The sequence below is a fragment of the Oncorhynchus clarkii genome, chromosome 4 (genome assembly GCF_045791955.1).
Source record: "Oncorhynchus clarkii lewisi isolate Uvic-CL-2024 chromosome 4, UVic_Ocla_1.0, whole genome shotgun sequence".
Taxonomy (NCBI): domain Eukaryota; kingdom Metazoa; phylum Chordata; class Actinopteri; order Salmoniformes; family Salmonidae; genus Oncorhynchus; species Oncorhynchus clarkii.
The window spans coordinates 69,844,073-69,865,716 of NC_092150.1; the positions used below are offsets into that span (position 1 = coordinate 69,844,073).

At 41.0% G+C, this 21,644-nt stretch overlaps 1 protein-coding gene across 1 annotated transcript; it reads left to right on the forward strand.

The window, feature by feature from the left end:
* Positions 1-13,446: 13,446 nt before the first annotated feature.
* On the forward strand, positions 13,447-19,835 carry LOC139407199 (terminal nucleotidyltransferase 5A-like). Its single transcript, XM_071150758.1, has 2 exons — positions 13,447-14,667; positions 17,371-19,835. Exons 1-2 carry the CDS (start codon positions 14,230-14,232, stop codon positions 18,250-18,252), a joined length of 1,320 nt encoding a protein of 439 aa, XP_071006859.1. The 5' UTR covers positions 13,447-14,229; the 3' UTR covers positions 18,253-19,835.
* The last annotated feature ends 1,809 nt before the right edge of the window (positions 19,836-21,644 follow it).

Here is a 21,644-nt window from a genome sequence, read left to right on the forward strand (position 1 = left end):
ACTCAGGGAATGTCACAGGACTGGCAAGCCCCTTGCCATGACAACCACCATGCTGTGTCTCTCTTTTCCTTCTGCAATGAGACCAGACCTGGTACATACTACAGTACTTCAAGTCTATTCAGCACATTCTACTATATTTCAATTATTGAATAACTGTGGTATTCTCTCAACCCCTCAGGTTGTGCTCATTTTGTGAGGCTTTAATTAGATTCATTGGAGTTTCATCATTCATTGGAGTTCAGAGTTTGGTCATTTATGTTCGGTCCAGACCATCCCGCTGACCACACCACTCTCCCTTGAGGCAGATAGAACAGCAAATTGTTCAGCCATGTTTCCAACACTTACCATGTTGCGTTCTATACATCAATAGCGCATGCTAGAGTTCTTTAACGTAAAGATTGTTGTCATCATCAATCATGAAGGAGTCAAGAACAATAGGTCATTCCTATATAGACAGCATTATATACCGTAGTAGTTATGACCACTTCAAGCCTAACTGTGATTTACCCTTCAGTGCACACGACTGTTCAGAGACACAGAGACAGACAGAGCGCTAGTGGTCTCATCAACCATGGTCAGACTCCAAACCAGCTGGCTCAGACTCACTGACCGTAAGTGTCAGCATTTTATGTCCCCCCAAAAACCACCAGAACAGTGATTGATACAGAATGGAGCATAAATAAATGCAGTACAAGCAGAGAGAGGATTGGAGTATGTTCACAGAAGGAGATTTGATTGAAATCATGGCCATTAAAAAAAATTATAATAATTGGGCCTATTCAATCAAAAGTTTCCGGATGAGGCAAAACAGAATACTTCCCATGAACAAGACAATAATTAAATTTCATAATGTCTGTTAGCAGACTTGTTGAAAGAGATAATAGGCCATAGCACAGTATACACTACAGCATTATATAATGGTCTGTACAGGCCTATCTATTTCACTTATGAGAGTGAGATTGGATAGAGGTCCTACAGGGATGACCCTGAAGGTTCGTACACACAGTATGTTTCTGTAGTGTTGGTGTTAGCAGAGATAAATCCCAGTAGGAGGTGAATGAAGGTTTGACAGGTCAGTATCAGGGCCAGTAGCCTGTAGACACCAAATGCAGAACCATAACAACGGAACTGCTTTACAACCGTGACAGTGAAGTTGTATTCTATTCAATACTCCAGACTACAGAGAGATGGTTGATCTGAACCCTCTGTCCATTGCTCTCGTATCTTTCTCTCTTTCTCTCTCTCTGTTCGAAATCAAGTTCTTTCCAGACAAAATCATTAAGATGATGTGGAACATTAACCATGACTAATGGAGTCAGAGTTTCAAATGGTTCTCCAGAGCATATACAATTACATACAATCATATACAATCACATACAATCATATACAATAATATACAATCATGTGCAATCATGTGCAATCATATACAATCACATATAATCACATACAATAATATACAACCATGTACAATCATATACAATCATATACAATCACATACAATAATATACAATCATGTGCAATCATATACAGTCACACATAATCACATACAATCATGTACAATCACGTACAATCATATACAATCACATACAATAATATACAATCATGTACAATCATATACAATCTCATACAATCATATACAATCACATACAATCATATACAATCACATACAATCATATACAGTCACATACAATCACATAAAATCATACAATCACATACAATCATATACAATCATACAAATAGAGACCTTTCCTGTTATGTTACTGTAGCCTTGGTAGCCTGTATCCTATTGGTCACACTGAAATCCACATGACACGAGGGAGCACTGCATTGCTCCCTGAACCTTGAAGAATAAAACGTATAAATTACTACCAGATATGGGGGGAATTACATAAGATTAGATAAATCACTTATTCTCTAGTTGTATAAAAAGAGATTTGCATCTAAAAGCGGCTGTCACTATAATGACAAACACTTAGTTGACATTCTTATTCTCATTTGTGTTTTGAACTTGTGTTTAAATCAAAACGCTGTGTTTGAAAACCAGCAGAAGAGGACCTACTTATCATTTGAGACTTCCTTAATGTTTGACTGGAGAGGACTCAAAGGGACTCAAGCATTCTGTCCCCTCCTGTCTTTTCTGGGTGCAGTAAATGACAGCTGGGACAACTGTAACTGTGTAAAGACTGCCACCTAGTGTCAGCTAAGAGGGAGACGTCTTGGAGAGGAGGCCTTCTCCAATGATAGAAAGTCTCCAGCTGATGGACCTGGTGTAGCTCTATCCAGCAGATGGCAGAACGGTACCTTTTAGTTGTATGACGCATTAGACAGTGAGTGACAGGGAGAGAGAAGGCCGTTCTTATTCCTTACCTTTCTGCCCCTGTACACTTCAGGGAGAAGGGTGAAGAATCAGACAACAGCTTGTGTGTGGAGGGTGTGAAAGACTATATCTTAAGAAGAGATATTGTGGGTATAAGCAGCAAGGGAATATCTGGACTATTTATCTGTGGCTTTAAGGGGTGTTGCTGTGTGAAGTGTGCCTGTGTGAAGATATTGAGAATGATTATGTGGTAGGAGATGTGATCACCACATTTATAAACAGGAAACTGAGTCCGATCTCTTCTCAGCCTAACTGACACCACACGCCTCACTTCCTGTTTATGTCGCTCTGGCAACGCCAGTCCTCAGACAATTCTGTGTTTCTCCTAGGATTTTTTCAAGTAGCGGTGGCAAAGTTAGGGGGGAGGCTGTTTTAAAGCTAGTTTTCTGCAATTCTACAAATTTTGCCATGGGGCTGAGATCATTTTTAGTTTTAAAGCTAATTTTCTGTAATTCTACACATTTTACCATGGCTTATGCCTTGTTCTTATGCTGTCTGAGTGACTAAAACATTATAACAAAATCAATGGGGGCCACATGCCATGAGGTGTTTGGAATTTCAGATTCTCCATGACAGTCTAGTTTTTATTTTGATGATTGTTAGTTCTCAAAGATGACCTTATTTAAAAATAAATATTTTCTACATACTTTATATCTGGTGTTTGCCATTGAAATTTGACACTGAAAACATTGCTAAATGCTTATAGGGGACACACTGTGAAAGGTCCCTCAACACGAGGGGGAAACAGTCTGATTAAAGACAACCAGCAATGGAAATAGATTAAGTAGAATGGACTTGGGTCTCAATGTCAAGCTATACTTTGTGTGTGTGTGTGTGTGTGTGTGTGTGTGTGTGTGTGTGTGTGTGTGTGTGTGTGTGTGTGTGTGTGTGTGTGTGTGTGTGTGTGTGTGTGTGTGTGTGTGTGTGTGTGTGTACGTGCACGCTTGCATGTGTGTGTGATCAGCCTTGTTAACCATTGTTCTAACCAAAGTGTATATCTGTGAGGATTCATAACAAAACATCACACTTGTTAGATGCATAGATAGAGGGGTTATTCCATGACAATAGTGCCTTTTGCATCCCTTTCGAAATTTTAAGTAGAAATTGTGTACCAGTATTTAATTTTAAAAGCTTTTTATATTAAATCAAGTGCTCTTTAATATAGACCACATGGATAATTTACAGTGAAAAATGCAGCATTTTGACATCCCTTAGGGCACCCACTGTGACTTCGAGGAAGATTTTAACTCACTTAACCCCAACATTTCTTCAAGTTTCCACCGTCATTGTAAAAACCTAGTTATTTGGTTGCTTTGACAGTGATTTCCGAATATGGTACTGAAGATTTGTATTTATTTTATGTGATTAGTGATTCATTTACATTTGTTCCTCATTTTAAGGTCAACCTGTCACAAGTGTAGAGAGGAGTAGGCAGGAGCCAGTCGCAGGTTTAGAAATTCTGAATTTATTAAAGCACCATATATTAAAGTGGGACGAAACCTAAAGTGCAAAACAATAAAATACTCAGGAAATAGTAGGAGAGATTCCTCTCAGGAAAACAAGCAACATATACAATGACCGACAAAGACAAATGACAGAGTGAGTATTTATATACAGTGATAGAGTGGGGATTGGAACCAGGTGTGTGTAATGAGACAAGTCCGGGGGTGATGAGTGAAGGGCGTTCGCCAGCAGCAGGTTCAGCAATGGCTAGAAGGCCGGCAACTCCGAATGCCTGAGCTGGACAGGAGGGGGAGCTAAAGCGCCGCAGACCTTGTAGACCCCTCCCCAGGCGCCGCAGAGACGTGTTGCAGGTTGGTCAATGGGGCAGTCCCGAATGAGAGAACTGTCTTTTTTTTATTTTCCAAAAGAAACATTGAACATCTAATAGCGATATCCTAGTGTAAAAGCAGGTGAGCTGGTTATGTTTTTTGTGCTATTTTCTGGTGTTTTGTGGTGAGAAACTGAGTGGGTCAAAAATAACACGTTAACCCTGTTACCCATAGATAGACATGCTAGAAATGTTTTAACAATTGTAATAATTTAAAAAAAAACTTGCATTAATTTCCCACTTCCTGTTGCACACAACAAGCTTCCATTAACCCTGTCACATGGGGATTTAGGTCTGATTTTTGATGAAATCATCAACCCTGTTATGGTCAAACATGTTACTTAATTTGGCACTAGGCACTAACTATAGTAATTTTTTAATTTAACCTTTAGGGCTGGGCAAACATGTTTTTTATCAAGTTGAACATGTGTTAAAGACCGAATGTTAAAATAAAGTGAAATCAATCGTCATTTTAACCAAGTTGCACTTCTCCAAATGCACCGAATTGGTGGAACCATCCAGTAACCTATAACAGCGGTTCCCAAACTTGTCTGTTCTGGGGACCACCAAATCACTGTTAAAAGCTCTTGAGGACCACAATTCACAGGTTCACAATTTTTTGTTGTTGTCAATTTTAGCATTGAGTGTAACAAATTAAAGGAGTATTATTATAAACAATTTGCATTGTGTAAGGTAATGTAAATATTTTCTAGTACTATTAATATTCCCAGTTTTTAATATTTTTCGATATATATACATTTTTTAAAATAAAATAATTAAAATAATCTAAACACCTGCAGTACCCCTGCTAACCACTGCTGGAAGCCACTGACCTATAGTTTTGACAGTCATGAACAGCTTGCTCTTTATTATGACTACATTTTGTGAAGTTTTTGTTTGTTTTGGTGTTCAGCCCCTTTGTCGGTGATTGGCCAACAGTAGGGTTGGGAACTATGGATGGGATTCTTCAGTGAAGTGTTTGCTGTCATTCAACGGTTCAATGAGAGCGAGGGGAGCGCAGCAGCAGCTAGGCCGTATTGTCAGTAGTGCACTGCTAGTTTTCATGCACATTTTTTGACTTGAGAAGAACTGCACCAAATCTCTTAGCTAGATGTAAAATTGCTCGACTAAGACCTCGACAAAAACATCAAATTAATTACAGATTTCTTGATTTATCTTAGATTAATTCTAACTATTTTAAGGAAGTGTTATGGCTAAGTTGTTGCTATGGTGGCTCAAGAGTGACAAACAATACTAATATTGCCGATTTGTTCTCTTTTTTCAAGCAAAGGTCTTTAGGGAGTATGCGAGCACAGACATTGGCTTCATCTAGCCAAGTTCTGCTAGGAACAAACCGAAACTATGCATGCGGATGCCTTAACTCAAAGCAGAGCTATTGCACCTCTGTCTGTATAAATATAAATTATTCTCTGAGGCTACATGTCCCAATCCGCATGATCAAAACAATCTTGAAGCGTAGATTCCGATTGGTCAGACCAACGTTGAATGATCCTTGTCTCGGGTACATCCGGTTTGAGTTTCTGCCTATAGGAGGGGAGCAGAAAAATGGAGTCGTGGTCAGATTTGCCGAATGAAGGGCGGGGGAGGGCCTTGTATGCATTGCGGAAGTTACAGTAGCAGTGATCCAGTGTTTTGCCAGCCAGGGCACTACAATCAATATGCTGATAGAATTTAGGTAGCCTTGTTCTCAAATTTGCTCTGTTAAAATCCCCAGCTACAATAAATGCAGCATCAGGATATACGATTGGAGTTCCTTGAGGGCCGTCATGGAATCGGCTTGAGGGACAATAACCGACGAGAATTCTCTTGGGAGATAATACAGTCTGTATTTGATTGTAAGGAATTTTAGGTCAGGTGAACAAAAGGACTTGAATTCCTGTATGTTGTTACAATTACACCATTAGTCGTTTATCATACACCCCCGCCGTTCTTCTTCCCGGAGAGATGTTTATTCCTGTCGGCGCAACGCACAAAGAATGCCGGTGGCTGTACTGACTCCGACAGCATGTTCCCAAAGAGCCATGTTTCCATGAAATAGAGTATGTTACAATCCCGGATAACTCTCTGGAAAGCAACCCTTGCCCTAATTCCATCTACCTTGTTATCAATGGGGCAGTCCCGAATGAGAGAACTGTCTTTTTTTTATTTTCCAAAAGAAACATTGAACATCTAATAGCGATATCCTAGTGTAAAAGCAGGTGAGCTGGTTATGTTTTTTGTGCTATTTTCTGGTGTTTTGTGGTGAGAAACTGAGTGGGTCAAAAATAACACGTTAACCCTGTTACCCATAGATAGACATGCTAGAAATGTTTTAACAATTGTAATAATTTAAAAAAAAACTTGCATTAATTTCCCACTTCCTGTTGCACACAACAAGCTTCCATTAACCCTGTCACATGGGGATTTAGGTCTGATTTTTGATGAAATCATCAACCCTGTTATGGTCAAACATGTTACTTAATTTGGCACTAGGCACTAACTATAGTAATTTTTTAATTTAACCTTTAGGGCTGGGCAAACATGTTTTTTATCAAGTTGAACATGTGTTAAAGACCGAATGTTAAAATAAAGTGAAATCAATCGTCATTTTAACCAAGTTGCACTTCTCCAAATGCACCGAATTGGTGGAACCATCCAGTAACCTATAACAGCGGTTCCCAAACTTGTCTGTTCTGTGGACCACCAAATCACTGTTAAAAGCTCTTGAGGACCACAATTCACAGGTTCACAATTTTTTGTTGTTGTCAATTTTAGCATTGAGTGTAACAAATTAAAGGAGTATTATTATAAACAATTTGCATTGTGTAAGGTAATGTAAATATTTTCTAGTACTATTAATATTCCCAGTTTTTAATATTTTTCGATATATATACATTTTTTAAAATAAAATAATTAAAATAATCTAAACACCTGCAGTACCCCTGCTAACCACTGCTGGAAGCCACTGACCTATAGTTTTGACAGTCATGAACAGCTTGCTCTTTATTATGACTACATTTTGTGAAGTTTTTGTTTGTTTTGGTGTTCAGCCCCTTTGTCGGTGATTGGCCAACAGTAGGGTTGGGAACTATGGATGGGATTCTTCAGTGAAGTGTTTGCTGTCATTCAACGGTTCAATGAGAGCGAGGGGAGCGCAGCAGCAGCTAGGCCGTATTGTCAGTAGTGCACTGCTAGTTTTCATGCACATTTTTTGACTTGAGAAGAACTGCACCAAATCTCTTAGCTAGATGTAAAATTGCTCGACTAAGACCTCGACAAAAACATCAAATTAATTACAGATTTCTTGATTTATCTTAGATTAATTCTAACTATTTTAAGGAAGTGTTATGGCTAAGTTGTTGCTATGGTGGCTCAAGAGTGACAAACAATACTAATATTGCCGATTTGTTCTCTTTTTTCAAGCAAAGGTCTTTAGGGAGTATGCGAGCACAGACATTGGCTTCATCTAGCCAAGTTCTGCTAGGAACAAACCGAAACTATGCATGCGGATGCCTTAACTCAAAGCAGAGCTATTGCACCTCTGTCTGTATAAATCTAAATTATTCTCTGAGGCTACCCAGGACATGTCCCAATCCGCATGATCAAAACAATCTTGAAGCGTAGATTCCGATTGGTCAGACCAACGTTGAATGATCCTTGTCTCGGGTACATCCGGTTTGAGTTTCTGCCTATAGGAGGGGAGCAGAAAAATGGAGTCGTGGTCAGATTTGCCGAATGAAGGGCGGGGGAGGGCCTTGTATGCATTGCGGAAGTTACAGTAGCAGTGATCCAGTGTTTTGCCAGCCAGGGCACTACAATCAATATGCTGATAGAATTTAGGTAGCCTTGTTCTCAAATTTGCTCTGTTAAAATCCCCAGCTACAATAAATGCAGCATCAGGATATACGATTGGAGTTCCTTGAGGGCCGTCATGGAATCGGCTTGAGGGACAATAACCGACGAGAATTCTCTTGGGAGATAATACAGTCTGTATTTGATTGTAAGGAATTTTAGGTCAGGTGAACAAAAGGACTTGAATTCCTGTATGTTGTTACAATTACACCATTAGTCGTTTATCATACACCCCTGCCGTTCTTCTTCCCGGAGAGATGTTTATTCCTGTCGGCGCAACGCACAAAGAATGCCGGTGGCTGTACTGACTCCGACAGCATGTTCCCAAAGAGCCATGTTTCCATGAAATAGAGTATGTTACAATCCCGGATAACTCTCTGGAAAGCAACCCTTGCCCTAATTCCATCTACCTTGTTATCTAGAGACTGGACATTAGCGAGTAATATACTCAGAAGCGGTGTGTGGTGTGCACGCCCCCGAAGTCTGACCAGAAGGCCGCTCAATCTACCTCTTATGCGGTGACGTTGTTTTAGGTCAGCCTCTGGAATCAGTTTGAATGCCTTGGGTGGTTCGAACAAAGGATCCGATTCGGGAAAGTTCGTATTCCTGGTCGTAGTGCTGGTAAGTTGACTTCGCTCTGATATCCAATAGTTCTTCCCGGCTGTATGTAATAACACTTAAGATTTTCTGGGCTAATAATGTCAGAAATAATATATTTTTAAAAACGAAATATTGCATAGTTTCCTAAGGACTAGAAACGAGGCGACCCTCTCTGACGGCGCCATCTTGCATGACCAGATAGGTCAGATAGGGGAGAGGCGTTGTGTTATGAGGTGTTGTTTTATTCATTTTTTAAAGCAAATTTAGCTGTTCATGGTAAAGAATATTGAGTAATCATCCCCTGCAGTTGCAAAAATAGGCTTGTCTAGTATGGTTCTATGCATCCCTGTACAGGCCCAAATATGCATGTCTACATGTATACCTACTGTACAACTGCTGGCACCATGACTTTAATTTCAATAGTCAGTCTCTCACTGTACGTGTTTCCCTTCCCAGTGATTAAACAATTAACACCAATCACCTTTATAGCTTTCATTGAAGCAGAATCTAGCCTTGTGAAAAGCAATGCTTTAAATAGCCTAATTAACAATTAATGAATTAATTGAGACAGACAGGCAAACAGACAGACAGAAAACCTGGTCCTGATAAGGTAGGAAAGCATGTACACACACACACACACACACACACACACACACACACACACACACACACACACACACACACACACACACACACACACACACACACACACACACACACACACACACACACACACACACACACACACACACACACACACACTGTTAGATAGTACCCTGTAGGGATAGAAGCTGTGAATCTTTGGCTTAACGGGCTGGGCGAGTCACCGATCTCATTAGGAGCAATGGAGCTGTTTAGCAGGCTTACTGAGAGAGCTCCAGTAGGTCAGCTGTGGTCTGGAGCGGTCACTCATTAAGGTCAGGGCCATAGGGAGGGGTGGGAGTGGCCATAAAGAAATACAACCTATCGAATGGAAATATATCCGCCATTTTACACATACTATACCATGGTCCTGCTTGTAATTCAACATATACAAGAATTGGTGCAGTTGCTGTATAATTCCAAAGTAACCTCCACAAAATGACTGGCAGTTCACATAGAGGCACAGATTAAGACAGTTTGCTACAGCAGGAAAATAATCCTGCAGCAACAAGAAATGTGAGTTATTATGTGGATTATATAAATAATGGACATTTTTGTAGAGTTGATACATTTTTGGTAAGGAAAAATCATAAATTGAAATGACAATCTTCAGAAGCCATTTTAAACCTCAAATACACTACAAGTTTGACATTTTCTGCATTGCAGGAAAGTTTTCCTGCAACAGGGTGATCAAACTAAGATCCTACATTTGTACCTTGTCTAGAAAGGATATTTCTCCACCTGTGCTAGCACTTCTATTCCACAAACCATGGGCAAACCAGAATCTATTTATCCTTGCTAGAATCTATATTTCACAGACTTGTGCAATTGCAGTGCAACTGAAGTTACTTCTCCAAAAGGTCTCATGTCCAGTGAGTTCTAAGTACTCTCTATATATGAGCATCAATTAAGCACAGTTGCTCAATACGTCTTTTCTGGGCCTGCTCAGAGCATACCTGACATAACCTGCTAATAGCTGCTACAGCTTGTGGGGGAGGAGACATGGAGGGATGGGGGAGGAAAGTGGCAGAAGAGGGAGGGGAGTGGAAGAAAAATGGGGCAAGGGAGGAAGGAGGGAAAGGAATAGTAGAAGGAAGGGAGAGAGAGTGGGAGGGAGGAAGGGAGCGAGAGAGTGGGAGAGAGGGAGGGGATGTATATTCGGCTCCCAGGCTCATGGTAATCTTATTATGTACTTCCTGAGGAGGAGGAGTTGGTGAAAATGGAGATGGAAAAGTGGATGAGGGAGAAGGAGGAGAGAGAGGGGGGAAAGGAGGGCAGAGGTAGCCGCTGGTTGCCCGTTCTCTCAATTGATTTACTACTACCTACAGCCTTCATCTGCTTTCCTATGACGTCCCACGGTGCCCAACTTCCTGTCTGCAATCACATGTTTGTGTCACAACTGCAAATCCTACACTTCAATATGCTTGAATAAGACAGCATGAAACACATATTTGTATCGAGTGTGCCTTTTATTTAACCACATGATTTAAGGTGTGGTCTTGGGGGCAAGCTGTCATCCACCTGCAGTGTTTTAGTGTCAAAGCTAATGTAAGTAGCTGTATCATACGGATGGTCTCCTAAGCCTGACATGGAGTCAATAGCTGAATGGAGACTGTTCACTGGTCTCTCTTTCTCACCTATAGAAATGAGCTGCTCTCTTATACAGCTACATCATGTCTCTATTTGTAATGTATACAAAAGCTGTGTGATATGTAGCCTATTGTGCATTAGATGAATCCTTGAACAAATACAGTTTTACTGTGTTGCTTTGCATTGATTAATATTGCATGCATTTCATTATATTCTATGGCAAGATTCTTTGGAGGACAAACAGAAACTAACTCATAGTGAAATCGCATGGGTAGCTGATAGAGGATTGACAATTATCTCTTGTTACTGTAAGTCTTCAAAGAGACTTTTGTTATTCTGGGTCAAATCAGCCTCTATAAACCAATCAGATCACTCAACTGCCCTCCCTCTTCCCTCCTTGTGTGAACGTGACTATGTATAACCTCAGCCGGAAGCGTATAGCTGCACTCTGACCTCTAACCTATTACCTCTACGACTAAGTCTCAGAGTATGACACATATGTTAGTCCTGTGTTGCACCCCTTTTCCCAGACGTTGCCCACCATCTTCCTAAATCCATTATGATTCTGGGGTAAAACGGTTAGGTTGGAGGTGAGGGTAGGCCACTATGATGAATTTCTTGAGTCATTTCAATGGTCAATTCTAACATGAGCCGTTTGTAAGTCTGACAAAGTAACCATACAGAAATGGTGGATTGAAATTGCAGCCACTCTTTCTGTATGGACTATATTCCAGATACTATCTCAAATAACTAATCTAAAAAACAAAGTGTAACTGTGTGTCTGAATATTACTAATCAAACTATTTTCCATTCTGTTTCTGGATCGAGACCTCTTTTTCAGAGAGGTGTAGGATTATCAGTGTTCTCTTTCACCACCTCTCCTCTTACACACGTCTCTTTTCAACAGGGGAAAAGTGGGTGGTTTCATAGCGAGACTGTGCAAAGGTTTATTTTTCAGGTCACTGTTTATAGACCCAAAATGGCTGTGCCCTCTGTGGCAGTAAAATAGTGGTTTTACAATGCAGAGTCTGCACAGGTCCAGGTCACATGTCATTTGGCAGGGTGGTCATTCCTTCCTTGTTTCTGCCAATATGTTGTAATTATAACACTGTAAAAGAGCAAGTTAGGTTAATAGTCATGGGAAAAAACACAGGCCTACTAGAAACAGTAGTATGAGCTGTGTGTGTGTGTGTGTGTGTGTGTATGTGTGCGTGTGTGTGTGTGTGTGTGTGTGTGTGTGTGTGTGTGTGTGTGTGTGTGTGTGTGTGTGTGTGTGTGTGTGTGTGTGTGTGTGTACATACAATGAGTGTACAAAACATTATAAACACCTGCTCTTTCCGTGACATAGACTGACCAGGTGAATCCAGATGAACGCTATGATCCCTTATTGATGTCACCTGTTAAATTCACTTCAATCAGTGTAGATGAAGGATTTTTAAGTCTTGAGTCAATTGAGACATGGATTGTGTATGTGTGCCATTCAGAGAGTGAATGGGCAAGCCAAAATATATAAGTGCCTTTGAATTGGGTATGGTAGTAGGGGCCAGGTGCACTGATTTGTGTCAAAAACTGCAACACTGCTGGGTTTTTAGCACTCAACAGTTTCCCATACAGTATGTCCCAAGAATGGTCCAGCCATCTTGACACAACTGTGGGAAGAATTGGAGTCAACATGGGCGCACACCTACAGTATGTGTGTGTGGCTGTGTTTGTATATGTGTGTGTGCTACTGTACATACAGAGTAATCTGCATTAAGCAGGTTTATGAGGTAGTCAACAGTGACGCAGATATGCCAGTGAAGCTCTATCTGATGGGTTCTGAGTGATAAGGAGCACAACCTGACACTATGGAATATAGCTTACATATTGTACCATTACTCAGAGTACTGTTACTATACACACACCTAATACACCTTGAATTGACTTTAGCACTGTGATTCCAACACTTACTTTTTGAAGAAGGTTGTATATGCAATGTTCATGTCATGAGAGAGGTGTTGCTCTTGCCACCCCTAGATAGTGATATATGCAAGGATCTAGCATAGTCTAATTTAGACTTAAAGAAAAGATGAATATGAGTGACTGATAGTTAACATTAATATTTGTATAAATAACATGTCTGATATAATATCCACACATCATTAACGGTACTCTCTGTGACACATGTGAAGGGTATGATGTGCACATTTGAGTTCCTCAACAACAAATGTGTGTGGCTGTAGTAGTGAATCATTGGGGTGTAAAATGACTGTGAAAAGCATATATTAAAAAAAAAACTTTGCAGAAGGTGTAGCATCTATAAAACCACCGTTGGTCTGCAAGTGTGCATGTAGATTTAGCCTATAGTGACAGATCTATAATCAAGGTTCCTTCTGCCAATATAACATGCGGTGTGAAATGCAAAACTGACCTCATGTCAGCATATGAGACAACTTAATTCACTCGACAGGTTGCTAGGAATACCGATTACAACGATTGATGGAACGAGCTGCCACTCAAACTAACCCGCCCCGCCATTCCTTTGCTGGGGAAAGCATACTCGTCAGAACCTCTCATCTGTAGCGCGAGTCCTCTGTGCCATGACGCACTGCCGTCAAGCGAAAAACTGGCAAAATGTAACATGCAAGTAGAAGCCATACACCATTTTCTGTGAATGGTAGTTGAAGAAAGTGCGTATTTCGTGGGTTAAATATGATGCGTAAAATAGACGCAGAGGGGAAATACCAAGATCCGTGAAACTTTCTGCGCGTAAAAGTGAAAGGAAAATCAACTTTGGGAGGTGCAAAAATGTTTTTGAGTCGAACAGAAAAGGCGCATTGAGAAAGTGCAAGACGCTATTCTGTATTGATGACCATCGACAGGCGCACATTTAAGCGACGGCGACACAGACGGAAGAGAAAGCGCACAGTGAGGTAAATAATACAGGATAGTGTGTGAACCCCACGGCTGGACAAGCCCTTTAGACCCGCTCAGCAATCGAATAATATCCACACTGAACTTGGGGAAAGGGAAGACAATGGGCATTTAGCTTTACGCAGGACAACTGGCTGACCATATGCTTCATCTCTGCTACAAGCGACAAAGAAGTGCAACCACACGTATACTGTGTTTAAATGAGAGATGCTTCGTTTTGTTATGGCAAACAACGTTATCTAAAGGACGGTGATAAAGATACGCTATCTAAAGGTCGGTGATACAGATAAATACAGCCAGCTAATGTGGCCAAAGCACTCTATCAATCTACCCCAGCGGCAACACGGTCGCCTTATCTCACAGCGAAGCAGGAGACGAAAGGACACGTTCAGCGTTTACATTTTCATATCTACCTCTTACCAATATGGGCGAGAAAGTCGACTCGAGTCGATCGACTCCGGTGGAAGGCTGTCTGGTGGACGGGGAGAGCAGAAACCTCAGCGTGCTCAATTGGGAACAAGTGCAGCGCCTGGACGTCATCCTAGCTGGGTCCATCCCCATCCACGGCCGCTGGAACTTCCCTACCCTGGAGATAAAACCGCGGGACATCGTCAAAGTGGTCCGGTGTCGCATGGAGGAGAAACGGATACATGTCCGAGAGGTCCGTCTGAACGGTTCCGCGGCGAGCCATGTTCTACATGAGGATAGCGGGTTAGGATGGAAGGATCTGGACTTGATATTCTGTGCTGACCTGAAAAGTGAGATGGAGTTCCAGACGGTGAAGGATATAGTTCTGGACGCTCTGCTAGACTTCTTACCCGAGGGAGTGAACAAGGACAAGATAACGCCAGTGACCTTAAAGGTAACATAACTTATTTTTTTATTTGACATTATCATTTGACATTCATAATGCAGGTTTATGTCGTTTATTACGCACGAAATTTAGGTGCGCAAATGTTTCTATATTCATTGCAAGCGTCGTATCAAACCATGGATTCGAATGCAACCAGTGAAAGTTATGCACAAGTATGAGAATGCATTACGATTACACGTTACTTTCATATCTTCATTCCATCTCAAAGTGCTTACTGCAATATATTATGCACCCTACAGCAGCCAATAAATTACAGTTATGCCAATCCGCACAGTATCAACATTAACTTATTTGTAAAATAGTGCATTCAGAATTCTTCCCTGCATTCTAAGCTGCATGGTGATAGGGCTGCAGATAGTAGAAACAGTGGTTTCCACTACAAAGAGGATTCACTCTAATCCAATCGGAAGGGGAACCGCATTAATGGTCGCTTCTCAGTTACATGGATACGTACTTATGCATGACCCAGCGCTGGGGGGAGAGGATTACCCTCCCTTCAATGCAAAACATATACAGTACCAGTCAAAAGTTTGGACACACCTACTCATAATTCCATGTGTGTTATTTAATATATTTTCTTTATTTGTACTATTTTCTACATTGTAGAGTAATAGTAAAGACATCAAAACTATTAAATAATGTGCATGGAATTATGTAGTAACCAAAAAAGTGTTTAACAAATCAAAATATATTTTATATTTGAGATTCTTCACAACATCCACCCTTTGTCATGATGACAGCTTTGCAGACTCTTGGCATTCTATCAACCAGCTTCATGAGGTAGTCACCTGGAATGCATTTAAATTAACAGGTGTGCCTTGTTATAAATTCATTTGTGGAATTTATTTCCTTCTTAATGCATTTGAGCCAGTCAGTTGTGTTGTGACAAGTTAGGGGTGGTAAACAGAAGATAGCCCTATTTGGTAAAAGACCAAGTCCATATTATGGCAAGAACAGCTAAAATAAGCAAAGAGAAACGACAGTCAATCATTACTTTAAGACATGAAGGTCAGTCAATCTGGAAGATTTCAAGAACTTTTAAAGTTTCTTCAAGTGCAGTTGAAAAAACCATCAAGTGCTATGATGAAACTGTCTCTCATGAGGACCACCACAGGAAAGGAAGACCCATAATTACCTCTGCTGCAGAGTTACCAGCCTCAGAAATTGCAGCCAAAATAAATAAGTAAAAGACACATCTCAACATCAATTGTTCAGAGGAGACTGCATGGATCAGGCCTTCATGGTCGAATTGCTGCAAAGAAACCACTACTAAAGGACACCAATAAGAAGAAGAGACTTGGCTTGGGCCAAGAAACATGGGCAATGGACATTAGACCGGTGGAAATCTGTCCTTTGGTCTGATGAGTCCAAATTTGAAATTTTTGGTTCCAACCGCTGTGTCTTTGTGAGACGCAGAGTAGGTGAACGGATGATCTCTGCATGTGTGGTTCCCAACGTGAAGCATGGAGGAGGAGGTGTGATGGTGTGGGGGTGCTTTGCTGGTCACACTGTCTGTGATTTATTTTGAATTCAAGTCAAACTTAACCAGCATGGCTACCACAGCATTCTACAGCAATACACCATCCCATCTGGTTTGTGCTAAGTGGGAATAAAAAAAAAAATTAAACAGGACAATGACACGCCATACCTCCAGGCTTTGTAATGGCTATTTGACCAAGAAGGAGAGTGATGGAGTGCTGCATCAGATGACCTGGCCTCCACAATCACCCGACCTCAACCCAATTGAGATGGTTTGGGATGTGTTGGACCGCAGAGTAAATTAAAAGCAATCAACAAGTGCTCAGCATATGTGAGAACTTCTAGACCTTCAAGACTGTTGGAAAAGCATTCCAGGTGAAGCTGGTTGAGGGAATGCCAAGCGTGTGCAAAGCTGTCATCATACGTGGAAGAATCTACTTTGAAGAATCTAAAATCTAAAATATATTTTGACTCGTTTAACACTTTTTTGGTTATTTCATAGTTTTGATGTCTTTACTATTATTCTACAATGTAAAAAACAGTAAAAATAAAGAAAAACCCTTGATTGATTGAGTATGGATTTCCAAACTTTTGACTGGTAGGGTAGATTAATTGAATATTGAACCTCACTCAAATGAACCCCTGACATCCTTTATTTCTTAATATAGTGTATTATTACTCCCCGTCAGACACATTGCCAGACCTAGATACAGAGGATGATACATGTACTGAGAATAAATGCAGAAATGCACCATGAGACATAATAAACACTTTAATCTATTAACATGTTTGGTTAAATTATGATGAATATGCTGATAATTCTATACAATGAAACATTTAATTGATGTATTTAATGTACAGGTGTATGATCTTCATTTGATCACCCTGTAGCAGGAGAACTTTCCTGCAATGTAGGATATTTTAAATGTGTAGTCTAATTGTAGTTTAAAAAGTCTTCTGAAGTTTGACATTTCCACTTGTTTTTCCCTTACAAAAAATGTATTAACCCCTACAATAATATCCATTAATTATAATCCACATAATAATTCAAATTTCCTCTTGCTAGCAAACTGGCTCAAATTAATATCCTACATCTGTATCTAATCATTAATTTATGAATGACCTATTACCATAGACAAAACATGTAGATATAGAGATGTCAGATGTGTGACTGAGACATGTTTTTTTATGTCTGTGTTGTTGTGTGTTCAGGAGGCCTATGTGCAGAAGATGGTGAAAGTATGTAATGACTCAGACCGCTGGAGCCTAATCTCCCTCTCCAACAACAAAGGCAAGAATGTGGAGCTCAAGTTTGTGGACTCTCTGCGTCGCCAGTTTGAGTTCAGTGTGGACTCCTTCCAGATTCGCCTGGACTCCCTTCTCCTCTTCTACGAGTGCTCCGAGCACCCCATGGCTGACACCTTCCACCCCACCATCCTGGGAGAAAGTGTGTACGGGGATTTCCCCGCGGCCCTCGACCATCTACGCAAACGCCTCATCTGCACGAGGAACCCTGAGGAGATTCGTGGTGGTGGTCTTCTGAAATACTGCCATCTGCTGGTCCGGGGTTTCTGCGCCGCTTCCGGAACCGAAATGAAAATTCTGCAACGCTACATGTGCTCCAGGTTTTTCATAGACTTCCCAGAGCTGGGCGAGCAGAGGAGGAAGCTGGAATCCTACCTCCAGAACCACTTTGTGGGTCTCGAAGACAGGAAATACGACTATCTGGCCACTCTGCATGGGGTAGTACAGGAGAGCACAGTGTGCCTGATGGGCCACGAGAGGAGACAGACACTGGGCCTCATCTCCTCCCTGGCCCTTCGGGTCCTTGCAGAGCAGAACGTCATCCCTAACACGGCCAACGTCACCTGCTACTACCAGCCTGCCCCTTATGTGTCCGACAGCAACTTCAGCAACTACTACGTGGCCCAGGTGCAGCCTGTTTACCCTCACTACCCCCCTCCGCAGTACCCCCATCAACAGTACCCCCATCAACAGTACCCCTCTCAGCAATACCCCCCTCAGCAATACCCCAATCCACACCAACCGCCTCCCCATCACCCCATGTACACTGCATGGATGCCCTGCAACTGAGTGTGAGATAGTGGACACACAGTCACTTATGGAACAATGGAATTCTCATCCTAACTAATGAATGGATCACAGGATGATGGTGGATCCTCTCTTTATTCAAATAGAGACTCAAAGAGCGGCATATTTTTGCTTTGGCTATGAGCACGATGGAGAGGAGAGAAGGAGAGAGGCCACTTGGATGTGGTCTGACCCTGGAGAGAAGGCTTTCCTCCAAGGCAGAAAACCAGCGGTGGAGGAGAGGAGGGCAAAAGGGAAGGGAGAAGGCCGACCTAAGATGAGGCTGAGGTTGGTCCATGTAACCAATGTGTTAGTGGTTATGTTTTTGAATTTGAGACTCACTCTTAAATATACACCCACCTACAGTATACTCCCTAACACTCATGCATGCATGAAAACAAAGACACACTCTCACACACCATACAGTGCATACATGAGACATGTACAGTACATAGGCAAACACTGAGTGTATTGTGTAGGAAAGTGAGAGACTTCGGGAAGATGTGGACACGCCCTGATTGGCTACGAAGACCTTGCGTTGACCTTTTTCTGACCAGTGAAAATAAGAAGTAAGGCTTACCCCAGACAATGCAAAAGAAGAACTGGACATTGTTTACAAACCAAAGATCTATCTTTTAGACCCACATTTTGGCTGATCAAGGAGAAGAAGAAGAAAAAGCAACAAAAAAAATGCAATATGTTGATGTGAATATTTTTGCTTTAAGTGCCTACATGTCTAAAAGGAAGAAACAGGTTTTTGTGAATATTTTGTGAATAAACCCAGACTTGTTCATTTTAGACAAAGGACCATGAGCCTTTTTAAGGATGATGGTGTGTTCCTTGTGTAAATGAATGTATTTTAGACCAGAGAGGGACACAATGTGAACTGTTATTGAAGTAGAGGAACAAGGTTTGTGTCTCATATCTCCCAAAATTCTAATTGGATGACGAGAGAGGGAGATGAGTTATAGTGTGAGAGAGAAAGGAAGGAGAAAGTGAGAGAGGGTCCTGAGTGAGTGAGGAGGTTACAAGGAGAGAGGATTAGAGTCAAGCCTTTAAACTCCTGCAAACGTGTAGTGTCTGGGGACACGCCTGTAAACTCTTGCACACTACAAGTGGGCAGTAGTTTACAGGCCTGACTCATACTGTTAGAGAGTATTTTTACCAGTAGAGAGAGAGGTCTGAAAGTGTTGCTTGAGAGATATATTTGTGATATTTCAGTGTGTGTGTGTATGGGCAGTATATGTTTGGGTTCAAAAGGTGGAAATTGACCTCCTTTGATGTATTCTTCTTTGTTACATTTCTGATGTTTTTTTTGTGAGGAAATTCCATGTGGGATGTGAGTAAGGGGGAGGGTTCAAGCATTTGCACCTTTGCAAAGTGTGCGCCTGTTATTTTTAAGTAATGAAACCTAAAATAATGAACAAAAGGTCAAGGTTAAGATAAGGATAATAACTGAGTTGATGTATCAATAATGGTTGTTTTTTGTTCCCTTATAAAGATACCAGGTGAAAACTTTGAGTAAATCAAACCCGATCAATGCAGACATCTCACATCCTTCTATTAAACCTGTTCTCAGATCTCATATTTTTCTATCAATCTCTCTATTTTTGTACATGTTGTTCGGCTCATGCCATAGTCTTGTTGATTGCCACGTTCCAAGAGGTTGTAAAGAGTATTAATGCAAGTGCGTGTGTGTATGTGTGTGTGTGTGTGTTTGCACATGTGGGTGAGAGAATGCTATTTCAATGGTGACTCATACGCACAACCCACTGGGCACAGACGTCAGTTCAATGTCTAGTTTTGAGTTGTTAACTAACGTCAATTCTGCTTGATATCAACAAAACATTTCCCCATGTCATTGGATTTAGCTTTAACGTTGGGTGAAAAGAGACAAAATGCCCTCATGTTGATGACTTTTTGCCAATGCAATCAGTTTTTCACAGTGATTCAACATCATCACATAGATTGTTTTGGTTGAAATTACATGGAAACAACGTTGATTCAACCAGTTTTTGCCCAGTGGGAAACTTTCAAATGCAGACTCACTTGTGTCCATGGCATTGCTCATGTGATTTCTTTTGTTTTCTTTCTTTTTTGTTTCAAAACGTTATTCTCTAACTAAGAAATATAATGTATTTTTTGAGTTTCTCTCAATGTGTTATTGTTGTGTAAATGTCTATTTTGATTGCCAACCAATATGGGATTGGCCAAAACATTTAAAAGAATGTGTGAACACATTTGTCTAAGATTAATTACTTTATCATTAAGAAGGAAGAAAAAGCAGTTATGCACTCCTGTAGTCAATTATGAATTCATTATCTTTTCAGTTTTTCCAAAAGTGTAAAGTACATAATACAGTTGAAGTCGAAGGTTACATACACCTTAGCCAAATATATTTAAACTCAATTTTTCACAATTCCTGACATTTAATCCTAGTAACAATTCCCGGTCTTAGGTCAGTTAGGATCACCACTTTATTTTAAGAATGTGAAATGTCAGAATAATGGTAGAGAAAATGATTTATTTCAGCTTTAATTTCTCTCATCACATTCCCAGTGGGTCAGAAGTTTACATACACTCAATTAGTATAGCATTGCCTTTAAATTGTTTAACTTGGGTCAAATGTTTCGGGTAGCCTTCCACAAGCTTAAGTTGGGTGAAATTTGGCCCATTCCTCCTGACAGAGCTGGTGTAACTGAGGCAGGTTTTGTAGGCCTCCTTTCTCACACACGCTTTTTCAGTTCTGCCCACAAATTTTCTACAGGATTGAGGTCAGGGCTTTGTGATGGCCACTCCAATACCTTGACTTTGTTGTCCTTAAGCCATTTTGCCACAACTTTGGAAGTATGCTTGTGGTCATTGTCCACTTGGAAGACCCATTTGCGACCAAGCTTTAACTTCCTGATTGATGTCTTGAGATGTTGCTTCAATATATCCACAGAATTTTCCATCCTCATGGTGCCATCTATTTTGTGAAGTGCACCAGTCCCTCCTGCAGCATAGCACCCCCACAACATGATGCTGCCACCCCCGTGCTTCACGGTTGGGATGGTGTTCTTCGGCTTCCAAGCCTCCCTCCCCCGTAGTCTGGCTTTTTTATGGCGGTTTTGGAGCAGTGGCTTTTTCCTTGCTGAGCGGCCTTTCAGGTTATGTCGATATAGGACTTGTTTTACTGTGGATATAGATACTTTTGTACCTGTTTACTCCAGCATCTTCACAAGGTCCTTTGCTGTTTTTCTGGGATTGATTTTCACTTTTCGCACCAAAGTAGGTTCATCTCTAGGAGTCCTTCCTGAGTGGTATGATGGCTGTGTGGTCCCATGGTGTTTATACTTGCGCACTATTGTCTGTACAGATGAACGTGGTACCTTCAGGCGTTTGGACATTGCTTC